Source organism: Sorex fumeus, unplaced genomic scaffold, assembly GCF_029834395.1.
Source record: "Sorex fumeus unplaced genomic scaffold, SorFum_2.1 ptg000019l, whole genome shotgun sequence".
In the NCBI taxonomy this organism is placed as follows: domain Eukaryota; kingdom Metazoa; phylum Chordata; class Mammalia; order Eulipotyphla; family Soricidae; genus Sorex; species Sorex fumeus.
Genome location: NW_026606076.1, coordinates 17,870,153 through 17,885,564, shown reverse-complemented (window position 1 = coordinate 17,885,564; position 15,412 = coordinate 17,870,153). Strand labels below are relative to the sequence as shown.

At 45.6% G+C, this 15,412-nt stretch overlaps 1 protein-coding gene across 1 annotated transcript; it reads right to left on the bottom strand.

Moving 5' to 3' along the window:
- Positions 1–12,593: 12,593 nt before the first annotated feature.
- Positions 12,594–13,352, bottom strand: LOC130022097 (zinc finger protein 675-like; the record flags this gene model as incomplete). Its single annotated transcript, XM_056112829.1, has 1 exon — positions 12,594–13,352. A coding segment is annotated over one exon (759 nt), but the record flags the coding sequence as incomplete, so codon positions are not given.
- Positions 13,353–15,412: the final 2,060 nt, after the last annotated feature.

Here is a 15,412-nt window from a genome sequence, read left to right as displayed (position 1 = left end):
CAACAGCAGAGATTCTCCTGATGTTGCATTCAGGAATCCGGCATGATGGTGGGGCTGTATGGAGAGCCAGAGAAAGAACCGGGGCCTGTGACCGCAAGCCAAGTGCACTAACCACTCTGCTCCCACTGCAGCGACCCAAGCGGCTTAATGACCCTATTCCTAACATTAAAGCAAAGAAATGGGCAGGAAATCTAAAGCATGGGAAAGGTGGGCCGCAGCAGTTCCTGCGATACACCACGAGATGGCGATGTGGGCGTTTCTGTCCTTCTCTGGGATCGTTTCTTTGTTATTTATTTATTTATTATTAGTGAATCACCATGAGGTACAGTTGTAGACTTACAAATTTTTGTGCTTGGGTTTCAGTTATACAATTATCGAGTACCCGTCCCTCCACCACCACTGATCCCAGTTAGTCCCTCTCCTTCCATCCCCCTCATCCCACCCTGTCTCTGTGGCAGGGAATTCCCTTTTGTTCTCTCTCTCCTTTGGGGGGCTCTGGTTTGCAAATGAGGCATTGAGTGGCAACCATGTTCGGTCTATAGTTAACTTTCAGCATGCATCTCCCATCCTGGGAGGATCCTCCCAGCACCCTTTATTTGGTGCTCCCTTCTCTATCTGAGCTGCCTTTTTCCCTAGCATGTGCGGATGGCCTCCATGCGATGGAGTAAACCTCCTGGCACTTGTCTCAGCTATTCTTGGGTGTTAGTCTGAAAGAAAGGGACAGACATAGAAAGAGCGCTTTCATCTGGGGAACATAAAGTAACAAAACGTGCTCGTTTCTCTAAGAATTGTCCACCCTTGGGTTTGCTTCAGTGTTCAGTATGGGGTAATAAAGGATCAAGCAAGCCTCTTCCACAGGTGCAGCAGTAGGAAGGAAAGCCTGCGGTTGCTTGTCTTTCACTTGAGTAATCTGGGCTCAATTCCAGCCTTCAGGTCTTTGTGGGGAGGATATCTCAATCGCCTTGGGGGTCGAGTGGGTTGCCCTAGCTTTGTCTCTAAACCTGGAGTTGTGCAGAGGATTGAACTGAACCTTTAATGAGCAAGGCAAGGTTATTTTCTCACATTAATTGTTCTTTTCTCTCTGCACAAGAAAGGTTCTGAATGCACCTTGTGATGCCTGTGACCGAGCCCTTTGAATGTTTACTGTTATGGGCAACCTACATCCCATCACCCCACATTAGGAGGGTACTCTAACCGTCTTCTACACCGACGTGGGGAATGGAAGAATATACAGTTCTGACACCCTCAATTTGGGCTGATGGAATTCACCATCAAGGAACTGAAGCTCTGTGTTTTACTTTTCTTTGTTGTTTGTTCCTTTATGGTTGTGGCCACACCCGGATATGCTCAGGTCCTTCTCCTGCCTCTGCACTCAGGAATCACTATGGACATGATTGAAGAACTGTAGGGGAAATCTATGACTATACCCGGGTCCTATGGATGCAAGGTAAAAGGCCTATCTGCTCTACTCCCGTTGCAGCGGCCCAAGCTGCGTGCTTGATCCTTAATGACCCTATATTTAACATTTAAGGAAAGAGAAGGGCTGAAAATATTAAACATGGGAAAATTTGGACCGCGGAAGTTAAGATGAAACGCCATGAGATGGAGCTATGAGTGATTCCGTCCCTCTCCAGGCCCATTTCTCTAAGAATTTTCCACCCTTTGGTTTGCTTCTGTGTTAAGTATGGGGTAATTAAAGATCAAGCACAGAGCATCAAAGGGGCAGTGGTTGGAGAGCCTTGAGGGTGCGAGTCTCTCACATGGGTGACCAGCATTCGATTCCCGCCTTCAGATCTTGTGGGATACATGGCTGAACCACCTCGGGGGTTGAGTGTGCTGCTCCATATTTGCCTCTAGACCAAGAGGGGTGTAGAGGATTGACCCTTACGTGGACAGAGCAAGGAAAAGCTGCAAGGATGGAGCCATAGGATAGCGGGTAGGGCGTTTGCCTTGCATGCGGCCTACATGGTCACCTGGGTTCAATTCCTCCACCCTCTTGGCAAGCTAACAAGAGTATCTTGCCCAAACGGCAGAGCATGGCAAGCTACCCGTGATGCATTCGATATGCCAAACACAGTAACAAGTCTCACTATGTTACTGGGCCCCCTTGAGCAAATCGATGAACAATGGGAGGACACTGTGAGACTCTGAGCTAAAAAACATCTTAAGCCACTTTGTTATGTCTGTGATGAAACCATTTAGAAATATTTCCTGCTATGGGCAACCCACATCTCATCACCCTATGTTCTGAGGGTACCCAACCCTCTTCTACAAGGAAATCACAGCATGGATACAGCAAGATACAGCTCAGAAACAACCACGTTGGGGTGAGCTAATCCTTCAATAAGGGACTTAGGCTGTTTTTGTTTTATTTGGTTTGTTCATGGTTTGGGGGCCACAAATCCAGCAACTTGCAGAGGTTCTCCTGGCTCTGCACTCAGGAAGCACTCAAGCATGATCGTGGGCTGTATGGAGAGACAAAGAGTGTGAGAGCTTTCTTTCACCTGGGGTCTATTCCAGTCTTCATATCTTGTGGAGTACATAAATGGTGCATAACTGGACTCACTATAAACAGTGCTCCTTTCCCACAGTCCAGGGCTTCTCCCCTGGCGCAGTTTGAGTCCATGGACTGAGCAGAACAGTCTCTGAGTAGCTTGTCCCAGGGGAGTGCTTTTTTGCAGCATGGGTGCTCACTTCCTACTGGTAACCCACAGAAGACATCCCACCTGTCTTGGCATCCTCACGGGGCTGAAGGCATAACTGCACACTCGAGATGTTGTCACAGTGTGCATGACCAGAAGAATTCCTCCTGGTCTGTTGCTCCCCGAAGAAAAGCAGAGAAGGATTCCAATTACTGTGCTGTGCCTGATAGTCTTCTCGTCAAAAAAAATTCTAGACCTGGAGGTTGGTTTATAACATTTACCCAACTCGGTTGCAATTCTGACACGTGGATGGATTTTCCAGGCAACGACCTGACGTTTCAGTAAGATGTACAAGCAAAATAGACCGACGGAAGTCCACATTGCTGTGTAATTTTTTCCAACTCAAAGAACATACACAGTACGTGGAAATAACTCCTTCTGCAGAAAATTGAAGCACCAGTTTAGAGGGAAAATAAAAGGGGAACGAGACTGGGTTTGGTACTAGCTTAGTGTGGAGCTTAGTGGGATAGCTTAGTGGGATACACATGCGAAGGCAATGATGCATTCCCACATAGCCGAGACAGACCTTTGAAAATATCTCACATTAAACAGATTCCTCGCGAGGATCACTGAGTTTTCTGTTATCTTGCTCTATTTACTAAGGTGAGGAGAGGGTCACTCCAGCATTGCTCAGGGTTTCCTGCTGCCTGGACTCTCAGGGCCGAGAGAGATAACCACGAAAAAAACAGCCTTTCTTCGAACACTGTTGAACTTATTCACCAACGTGGCTTTGTACATGCCTCAGGCAACCGCAAGCGAATGACGGAGCTGCAAAGCAATGCAGAGAAGTCATCAAGGATCACCTCAAAGACAGGAGAACAGTGATGCTGGTAGATGTGGCAGAAGCCGGGAAAAGCATTCGTAATACCTGCTGTCCTTTACCAAGTACAAGAGCAAGATGACTGCCCTCTGACGTCATGGTAACTCACAGTTCCAGAAAGCAGAATGTAAACGTTGGACATAGGAGTCTCCCAGTGGAGGATTCCACAACGAAATAGACCACATCATATTCAATCGACAGTTTTGCCTGACTGATATCGCTGTAGTCCCAAAATTTCTAACTGGATCGGACCACCGTCTCCTTCATGCAAAATTCTACTTCACAGAGCAGGAAGAAAGGGCTACAAAGTTCAAAAAGAGAACTCCCAGAACGACCAAGAACTAGGAACTCTTTGGCTCTATTGCGGCAACATGGGAAGATGCCATTGTTGACAATATTGACAAGGAATACGATTGACTGGTTCAGCACCCCCATGAATGTGCGAGGAACGCCAAGAGAGAGATAGCTACAAAAAACGCCTGTCTTCGAAAATTGAGCTAATTTGCCAGCGTGGTTTGGCACGCGCCTCAGGCAACCACAAGCTAACGTCCGAGCTCGCAAAGCAGTGCATAGATGCGATCAAGGAAGACCTCAAAGAGAGAAGAGCAGAAGTACTCATAGATGCGGCAGAAGCTGGGAAAAGTATTCGTTACAGCGCCTGTCCTTCGCCAACTACAAGACCAAGATGACTGCACTCCGACGTCCTGATGGATCCATCACATCCTCCAGAATGGCAATGGAGAAGATTATCCATGACTTCTACTCAAATCTCTACGATAGCCATGTCCACTTGCTGACATACCAAATTCCACAGGATGGATATGTCGTTCCCAACGTTCTCCCTTCTGAAATCCGACATGCCATTTCGTCGGTAAAGAAACAAACAGCACACGGCCCAGAAAAGCTCAGACCTGAACACCTGAAGAACCTGCCATCAGTACTCATCAATACACTGGCTCGGCTCTTCACTCGCTACCTGTCTGAATGCAAGGTTCCGTCCCAATGGAAAACCAGCAGGACCGTACTACTGTTCAAGAAGGGAGACATCCATGACATTGGCAACTATTGCCCGATCTGCCTATTGTCTGTCATCTACAAGTTGTTCACTCGAGTCATCCTAAATAGGATTGGCAGAACACTAGATGAAGGCCAACCATGCGAGCAAGCCGGGTTCCGCAAAGGATTCAGCACCATCGACCATATCCACACAATAACCAAACACATTGAGGTTTCTCGGGAGTTCAATATGCCGCTCTGTTTAACGTTCATTGATTTAAAGAAGGCCTTTGATTCTGTTGAGACAGAAGCGGTCATTGAAGCCCTAGCCAATCAGGGCATTCAAGGCCAATACATCAAGATCCTCCGTGAGCTGTATTGTGGATTCACTACCAGGATCTCACCATTTTACAAAGAAGTGATCGTTGATGTCAAGAGAGTGGTTCGGCAGGGTGATACCATTTCACTGAAACTCTTCAGTGCCACCCTCGAGAACATCATGCAACGACTGGAATGGGAAGGAATGGGAGTGAAGATAAATGGTCGGTAATTGCACCACCTCTGCTTTGCCGATGACATTGTTTTAATAACACCAAACATCAGCCAAGCGGCACAAATGCTGGCCGACTTTGACCATGAGGGTGGAAAGGTAGGACTAGAGCTGAATCTTACAAAGACAATGTTTATGAGAAACAGCCTCGTTCCTGATGCCCCATTCGCAATCAAAAGTATGACAATCTCCAAATGGAACAGCTATGTGTACCTAGGTCGAGAAGTCAACATGACAAATGACCTGGCACCCGAGCTTCGCAGGAGGAAGAGAGCAGCTCGGAACGCCTTCAAGAACGTTGAAGAAATAGCTAAGAGGACGAAGAACCTCCGGCTCCGGGCACATCTCTTTGATTCCACTGTTCTTCCTGCATTAACATATGACTCAGAGACCTGGGCCCTACGCAAACAAGATGAGAACGCTATTCAGGTCTCCCAAAGAAGAATAGAAAGAGCTATGCTTGGAATATCACGATTCAATCAAATGAGAGAAAAAATTCGGAGTTCAGACATCCATCGACAATCAAAAATCAGGGACGCTGTCTCATTTGCCAAGGTGTCGAAAATCAGATTGGCTGGTCACGTAATGAGATTTAAAGACGACCGCTGGACTAGAGCTGTTACAGACTGGATTCCACAGGATGTCAAAAGACCGCGTAGCTGCCCACCTAGCAGATGGTCAGACTCTTCGTCAAGATAATGAACGATTGGTTTGAGGCTCTTCATGTTCCCAGAGCGGACAGATTCCATTGGGCTACACTAGCACGTGACAGGGACAAATGGAGACGTTACTGGCGCCTGCTCAAGCAAATCGACGACTAACTGGAAGTTAAGTGATTAAGTGAAGATGAAGAACAACCATATGAACAAGCCGGGTTCCGAAAAAATACAGTACCATCTACCATATCCACACGATTACTAAGCTCAATGAGGATTCTCAGGAGTTCAAGATGCCACTCTGTCTAACGTTCGTTGATTTAAAGAAGGCCTTTGATTCTGTTGAGATGGAAGAGGTCATAGAAGCCGAATCCAATCAGGATGTACAAACTCAATACATCAGGATCCTCCGTGAGCTCTATTACGGATTCACTACCAGGATCTCACCATTCTACAAAGAAATAACCATCCATGTCAAGAGAGGGGTTTGGCACGGTGATACCATTTCACCAAAACTCTTCAGTGTCACCCTCGAGAACATCATGCAACAACTGGAATGGGAAGGAATGGGAGTGAAGATAGATGGTCGGCAACTACACCACCTCCGTTTTGCTGATGACATCATTCTAATAACACCAAACATCAGCCAAGCGACACAAATGCTGACCTCCTTCGACCGTGAGTGTGGAAAGGTGGGACCACAGCTGAATCTTACAAAGACAATGTATATGGGAAACAACCTCGTTCCTGACGCTCCATTCGCTCTCAATGGAACCACCGTCTAAGAATGCAACAGTTATATATTCTTAGTTCGAGAAATCAACATGATGACTGTCCTGGCACCTCAGTTGCGCAGAAGGAAGAGAGCGGCTTGGAATGCCTTCAAGAGCATTGGATAAATAACTAAGAGGACAAAGAACTTCCAGCTACGAGCACATCTCTTCAATTCCACTGTTCTTCCTGCATTAACATAACAAGCAGAGACCTGGGCCCTACAAAAACAGGATGAGAACACTACTCTGGTCTCTAAAAGAGGAATCAAAAGAGCTATGCTTGGAATATCACGCATCACTCAAATGAGAGATAGAATCCGGAGTTCTGATCTCCATCAACGATCAAGAATCAGGGACGCTGTCTCATCTGCCAAGGCATCAAAAATCAGACGGGCTGTACACGTAATGAGGTTTACAGACAACCACTGGCCTAGAGCATTACTGATTGGATTCCACGGGATGTCAAAAGATCGCGTGGACGCCCACCTACAAGATAGTCAGACTTCTTCTTCAAGACCCGGAATAATCGTTTTGAGGCTCTGCATGTTCCTAGAACGAGCAGATGTCATTGGGCTACAGTAGCACGCAGCAGACATGCATGGAGATTTTACTGTCACCCACTCAAATAAATCGATGAATAAAGGGGGATCAAGTGATATTTTTTAGGTTTTAGAATTACTGCTTTTATGCAGCAACACGGTTGGAACTGGAAGATACCGTCTTGAGTGAAGTTAGCCAGAAAAATAACAAAAACAGGATGATGTTCACTCATCTGTGGAATACCGAACACTGAATGTGGAAATGTACTGTAAAGGGGCTGCTTCAATCATCCCTGATTCCAGTGTTTAGAGAAAAGCTTAACAAAGAAGGAAAGAAATTTGGTGCTGAAGAGAACCAGAAGTTTACAGGGATCAGGGATTCATTTATGCCAGTGACATGAGTGAGGGGTGTAGCCATTTGCCCAAAACACAGATGCAACAGAAATGAAAACAAGAGATCCAAGCTGTAACCATTGAAACCTAGTCATGTACTTGTCCAGATGACCGGCGGGGGTAGAGTGGGGACTGGGGTGGGGAGGGAATACGGGAACACGGGTGGAGGGAAGCTGATGCCGGGATCGGTGTTCAATTATTGTACACCTATACACAAATATCAATAACTTTGAAAATACTGGCACTTTAATGAAAACTTTAAAAAACAATACAATAAAATAAATTTTCAGATTTCAGCACCCACTGAGGTTAAAGACCCTCTAGTCCAGGCATTAGGCTCCGATATTTTTCCTGTGATGCTGAGACCATAGATGTGGTTGTGGGGATGGAGCCGCACCCCACCTTTCAAGTCCCATGCTTGGTACACTGGGCACTCCAATGGCATAATATTTAGTTTCAACAACAGAATCTTACAGTACACTTGTATGCAATACCCCTGTTCCCTAAAGGAATTGCTGTAATGCCACATCCTGAACCTGTGATTTGAGTTCTGAAATCAAACAAAATGCACAATGAGAATTAGTCCAACGTTGAATGGAATGCAGTTGAATGACCAAACAGGTGGAGGACATCTCCACAGTTCTCACAGTCCAAGCAATCCTACAGAAAGGGAAAGTCTGTGGGAAGTGTTTCTGGGAGGAGCTCGGCAATCCCCCAAAAAGCCTTTTGGGTTTTGTTTTTAATCAGACCCAGTGATGCTTGGGATACCATAGGGGATGCTGGACATCGAAGGTAGGTGGCATCTGTAAGGCGAGCACCCTCCGTGATGCACTGCCCTTCTGATTCGAATTAGCTTCACGATGGGATCACAGTCACAATTTAACATACACACAATAAAACAATTTTGGTGTGTACAAGCGTACAGCAGGTAGGCATTTGCCTTGCATGAGGCTGACAGGGGGTGATCCTTGAACACTGTCAAAAGCAACTTATGAGAACCACCAGGAATATCTGCTGAGCATGCCCAGGCCCCAAAACAAAAGAAAACTAAATTTATTCCCATATTCAAAAAACCATGGCAATGATCCAAAGGCAAAGATATGCAAGGTGTCAGATTGACTGAGTGAAGTCCAGAAAGGGCACCCGACCCTTTAGGTGTACAGTCAAGCTAGTTATACAGCCGGGAACACAAGGACTACTTGACATACCTGACAGGTAAGGAAGAATGACAACAAAGTCAAGAAAGCAAAACACAGTATCTATCCGAAATGAACAGCTCCGGGGAGAAGACACCCCTACCCCATGCCACACCTCCACATCACATGTTCTAGGGATGAGAAGGGGATACTCAATGTCCAATGAGCAACTCAAAGATGTTGTCGATTGGAGGACTCCTGGGTTGGCCACAAGCAACGCAAGAATCCTACTTGCCCTACAATTACTCTGGAGATTTCTAAATAAATGTGAGAAAAGGGGAAAAAATGGGAGAGCAATTACAAAGCTTTCAGGTATAATTCTCAGTCATACAATGAAACACCCGTCCCTTCACCGTGCCCATTTCCCACCACTAAAAACCCAAATATACTGCCATTCCAAGGACTCCCCCTAACTGTGGGGCAGATAATTTCCACATTCTTCTCTCTACTTTGATTACATTCAATATTTTGACACGAGACCCACCATTATTATTTGGGATTTTACACCAGCACTCAGATCTGGCGAAAATGCAACAGTAGACAATTCTTTTTCGATTACTGGTTAAAAATAACATATGATTTTGGAATTCTGAACTTTTAACAACTAAATCTGGAGGGATTTCTGACAAAACCTGCTGGGCTCCGAGATTTGTTCCTGAGTCTCTGGGACTATGGCCATTAAATAGCTTTACCACGAGCCAGAGAGGTGGTTCGTGGGAATGACATAAGCTCATGTTGAGGTGGGGAGGAATTGGCCGGCTCCACCCCATCCTGAGAGGACCCATGTATCTTCCTGACTGTGGGCCCAAACCTGACTTTCAAAATCCCTTTCGAGGATGGAGGCCACCAAGCCACCAAGTGGGAGCAGTTGGGGGGATAGTATCAATTCCCCCTGGGGTGGACCACGGACAGTAACCTACTGCAGGGTCCAGATGCATTTCTCCTAAAAGGCGCTGGGTTTCGAGATTTGTCTCTGAATCTCTGGGATGATAGCAATTAGGCACCTTGATCACGAGCCACAGAGGTCAATCATAGGTGCCAGACAACTCGGGGTTTCGTTAGGGTGGGGAGAAAAGGGCCGGCTCCACCACCATCCAGTTAGGCCCTGCATGTCTCCTCACAGCAGTCCCAAACCTAACAATCCAGAAGCCATAAGAAATGGTGACCACTGAGCCGCCAGGCACAAAACCTATTGCCACCTGAAATACCCAGCTTTGGTAACCTACTGTGGGGACGAGACACATTTCTGTTGCAAGCCGCTGGGTTCTGAGATTTGTTACTGAGACTCTGGGATCATGGCCAAGTGATCAAGAGCCAGAGAGTCCGTACATGGGCTGCAACTCGGGGTCTCATTGAGGTGGGGAGGAAAGGGCAGAGTCCACCCAAATCCCATGAGGCCCTGCATGTATTATCACTGCAGGCCCAAATCTGTCTGTCCAATGGCCTATGGAAGATGGTGGCCACTGAGCCACCAAGTGGGATCAGGCGGAGATATACACCCTTTCTCCCTTGTGGTGGTCTGTCACTGGAAGCTCATTGCGGGAACCGGGAGCATCTTTGCAAAAAAGTTTCTGGTTCCAAGATTTGTCTCTGAGTCTCTGGGATCATAGCCCTTAAGCAGTTTGATCAGGAACCAGAGAGACCTGGCCTCCAATTATATAGCTGAGCCGGAAATGGTTTGTTGGTGTGTCACGCACATACCTAATTTTTGGCCGTTTACTTTCTTGGAAGACTTTGCCCAAAGGTTTTGTTGTCTGGCCAAAGGCACAGCATCAATTTTGGAATATCTGGAAGTCTGCCGGTGCCATCAGGCAGCTCATGCACTCACCTTACAGGCACAGATTGACCTGCTGGGGGTACCATACACGCAGAAAGTAGAAATTCTATATATGGAAAAAAACACCAATAGTGGGGTTGGACTCACTGTAAAGTGAGTAGGATGATTGCCTTGATGGTAAAGGTAAAGATAGAGGTAAAGGTAAGGCCCTCCCGTTTTTCGTCGATTGCTCGAGCGTGCATTGCTGATCCAGGTCAAACGTCCCCATCCCATAGGAACCCAGAAACACCACAGAATAAATCCTGAGCTGCAGAACCAGAAGTAACCCTGAGCATCAAAGAATCCCTTCCAACTCCCCTAAATTAAAAAGGTATTAAAATTAATCCAAAGAGGGGCTGAAGTGATAGCAGAGTGGGTGAGTTGTTTGACTTGCACGTGACCTTCCCGGGCTTGAATCCCAGCAACAATATGGTCCCCTTAGCTTTACCAGGAGTAATTCCTGAGTGCATAAGCCAGGAGTAACCCCATGTGCAACGCTGGGTGTGACCCAAAAAGAAAAAAAAATAATCCAAAGAGTAAATTTTCAGAGGCAAATACCTCTCACTTGTCCAAACCCCAGCATAGAAGCCAATGAAAATGACCAACCGCAAAAGTGTCCCTTTCCTTTGTGGACTGCCCGTGAACATATCTGGAGTTTCAATAAGTGTTATGTCTAGTCCAAAGCCTCCAAACAGAGTCCTGCAGAGTCTCGAGTAGGGAGGAATGAGATGGTCAAGACCCCCACTCTCTTCAGGCTCCTCACCCCAAGGCCTGAAATCCATGTGACCACCCTCCAGCACCATCTTGGACCTGGATGCAATCGTGGCTGCACGGGACCTCAGGATAACGCACCCTCACCCATGACACTTGCGCCACAGAACAGCTACAATGCACCCCTTAAATGCTCCACATCCTCTAAAGCCTGCATGTCCGGAACAAGTAAAAAAAGTGTGAAAGTGCCCTACAAGCTGGCGTGACCTGCCGCTCATGTTCCCAAACCGGGATTTTCAGGGGGCTCAAGCATGCCAAAACCTAACACAAGAAAGACTGAAGAATGAAGGTTTACCTGTTTTTCCATTTTCAAAGTATTCAATGCTGCATCTTGGTTGATTTCTCCCATAACTCCCGCTAACCAGCCCCTCTGAGCCAAGCCAGAAGCATAGCAAACAATAACAGAGTAGTGAGCCATAACAGCTCTGAGCAGGGTGATGTTTCTGTACCTGTTTATTCAGTCACCTTCCTCCTTATTTTCATCACCAGGACCCATTATTTACAAGTTAACACACAAGCAATTCCAAGCACTAGAAAACTGGCATAGGTGCAGCCCGGGTAAAAATCAGCAGGTACCTTTCAATGACATGAGAAGCCTGTTCCGAGCAGGCAGGCTTACTTCCCTCTTAACTGCACTTTTTTAACACCCTTGACCATAGTGTCTAAAGGAAAATTGCTTGACTGACTTGTCCTGTTCTGTCCTTAGAGACTGTTATTAAAGGATAAAATCATCCAATATGAACTCTTATGTTATTAAGGTGTGAGGGGTACATGAAGCCCTTCCAACATTCCTGACATATATGCAGTTTGTCTACAGTATGAATTCTCACATAATGAGTAAGACAATAGCACCAAATGAAGGCCTTCCCACAAGTCTGACACTGATAAGGTTTCTCTCCACTGTGAATTTTTCTCTGCTTAGAAAGGCAGAAGGCCTTCCCACATTCCTCGCATATATAAGGTTTTTCTCTGGCAGGAATGCCCCTATGCACACTAAATCTGAGGCTTCATAAGGCCTTTCCACATTTCTTACATGTATATGGTTTCTCTCCAGTATGTAATCTCCTATGTACATTAAGTATTAAGGCCATACATAGGCCTTTCCACATTCCTTACACATACAGTTTCTCTCAAGTGTGAATTTGCCTATGTATACTAATATTTGAGGCTGTAGCAAAGGCCTTCCCACATTCCTTACATATATATGGTTTCTCTCCACTATACCAATTCTTCTATGTACAGTCAATTGTTAAGATGAAGTAAAGGCCATTCCACACTCCAGATATTTCTAAGGCTTCTCTACAGTGTGAATTCTCATGTGTAGACTAAGGGAAGAGAACCGTGGGAATTCCTTCCCACATGTCTGACACTGATTAGGTTTCTCTCTGAGATGAATTTTCCTATGTGCACTAAGTGTTGAGGCTCCAGCAAAGGCCTTCCCACATTCCTTACATATATATGGTTTCTCTCCAGTGTGAATTCTCCTATGTACACGAAGTGTTGAGGCTACAGCAAAGGCCTTCCCACATTCCTTACATAAATACGGTTTCTCTCCAGTGTGAATTCTCCTATGTACAGTAAGATTTGAGGCTCTAGCAAAGGCCTTCCCACATTCCTGACATATATATGGTTTCTCCCCAGTGTGAATTTTCCTATGTTCACTAAGATTTGAGGCTACAGCAAAGGCCTTGCCACATTCCTTACATACATATGGTCTGTCTCCAGTGTGAATATTCCTATGTTTACTAAGTCTTGAAGATGTAGCAAAGGCCTTCCCACATTCCTGACATATATACGGTTTCTCTCCAGTATGAATTCTACTATGTATCGTAAGTTTTGAGGCTCTAGCAAAGGCCTTTCCACACTCATTACATATGTATGATTTCACTCCAGTGTGAATTTTCCTATGTACACTAAGCCTTGAGGCTACAGCAAAGGCCTTTCCACATTCCTTACATACATGTGGTTTCTCTTCAGTGTGAATTCTCCTATGTACAAGAAGTTTTGAGGGTTCAACAAAGGCCTTCCCACATTCCTTACATATATGTGGTTTCTCTCCAGTGTGAATTCTCCTATGTGTACTGAGGCCTGAGGATTGAGTAAAGGTCTTTCCACACTCCTTACATTTATATGGTTTCTCTCCAGTGTGAATTCTCCTATGTATACTGAGGCCTGAGGATTGAGTAAAGGCACTATCACACTCCTGACATATATAAGGCTTCTCTCCACTCTGAGTTTTCATATGTCTATTAAGACTGGACATGTGAATAAAGGCCTTCCCACATGTCTAACATTGATGAGGTTTCTCTCCTGTATGAATTCTCCTATGCATAATAAGATGTGATGCTTGATCGAAGGCCTTCCCACATGCTTCACATTCAAAAGGTTTCGCTCCTGAATTTATAATCACATGGTCATTATGGAGTAACCCTTGACTCATACTTTGTTCTCGGGACTGACTTTTCTGGGGATTCTGTCCACTGTGGTTTTCTAAGGGAACACCACCGTGCTGAGAACATGGGGAGGCTCCCCCACATTCCTTACACGTAGATGGGTTCTGCTCACCGGGACTGTGGTTGAGGGTATGTTGCTGTGAGGAACTCACTATAAACAGTGCTCCTCTCCCTAGCAGCTGCCGCACTGGGGGAGTTTGTCCCTGTGAACTGAGAATAACACACTCCATGGAACTTTTTACAGGAGAGGACTTCTTCTGATAGAGGTAGCTCTCGCCATTCTGATCACCCTCAGAAGACATCCCGCCTGTCTCAGAGTCCTCATGGGGCTGAGGGCAGGATTGCTCACTGGAGACATTGTCATACAGTGCAGGATCAGAGACATTCCACTCTGGGTGGCAGCTTTCCTGTAGAACAACAGAGGATTCTAATTATTGACTTATTCACTGAGACTTCCTGTCAAAAAACTGAGCCCTTCAGATGTGGTTTCACACATATGCACCACACAAATGCAATTACCGACATATGAATTGTCTTAGTACAGAATAACTTCATTTTACTGTAAGTTGGACTCACAAAATTGATGGATGCAGAGTCAGTAAATGCTGTGACTTCCCCCCCTTTAAATTAATGAAGGAATACAACTGGAAACAATTCCTTCTATAGAAAACGGACGCATCCATTTCAAGAGAAAATGAAATACAACCTCATGTGGGTTTTGTTAAGGCTTAATGTGGAACCTGTGATGCAGGGGTGAAGACAACACTGCATCGTCACACCGCTGAGACAGACCACGTGGCCATTGCAAAGCTCTCACCACAAGTGATGCCTTTCAGGATCAATGACATTTTTTGTTCTTTATCTTTTGTAATTTCTATTTATTGGTGGTTGTGTGGGTGGAGGGGCACACCATGCAGTGACTAGGATGAGTTCTGTGGGTCTATGGTGTCTATAAGGCGTGCTGGGTAAGGACCGTCCATCCCTGTGCAAAGCAAGTATATTTCTCACTGCACCATCTCTAGGACGAACAAATTAGCTTTCTAAACAACTACCACTGTCAAGCTAATCAAAACTCACAGTATTTTTCTGCATGGTTTATTTCAGCACGAAATAAACCTAAGGGTCCTCTACTCCAAGCATCAGGCTTTGGAATTCCTCCCTGCCATTCTCATCCTTCCACCTTAACAATCACATACTTGGTCCACTCCTGCTGGCATAATAATATTTATTCTCAATTAGCGAATCTTACCAACTCACTCGTACTTGCGGACCCCATTCCGAAATCAAAGTTCTGTAATGCCAAATCCTGAAGTTGTGGTTTCAGTTCTGAAACTGAACAAAACATACAATTCAAGCACTTGTCAAAAATGTAGCAAAATGATGCCATATATTTAAGAGTACATCTCTGTGGTTCTCAAAGCCCAAAGAGTCCCACACTAAAGAAAAGATTTGGATAGTGGAAAACTGTGAGGATTTTGGCAATTCTACACTAGGTTTTGTTTTTGAGCAGACCTGGTAATATTCGGGGAACCAGGTTATTGAACAATTATTGAACAGGTCACTTTCGGGCAAGGCAGTCCCTGCTGTACTATCATTCAGATCCAAACTAGCTCTATTATGGTATACTTATTCGAAAGCCATGGAAGCAAATTACAGGATCATTCTGTGACTGACAGTCCAGGGGAATAAGAGCAGCGTGAGTGCGGCACAGACCCAAGGATCCAGGAGACCAAGGTCCCGTTCTCAG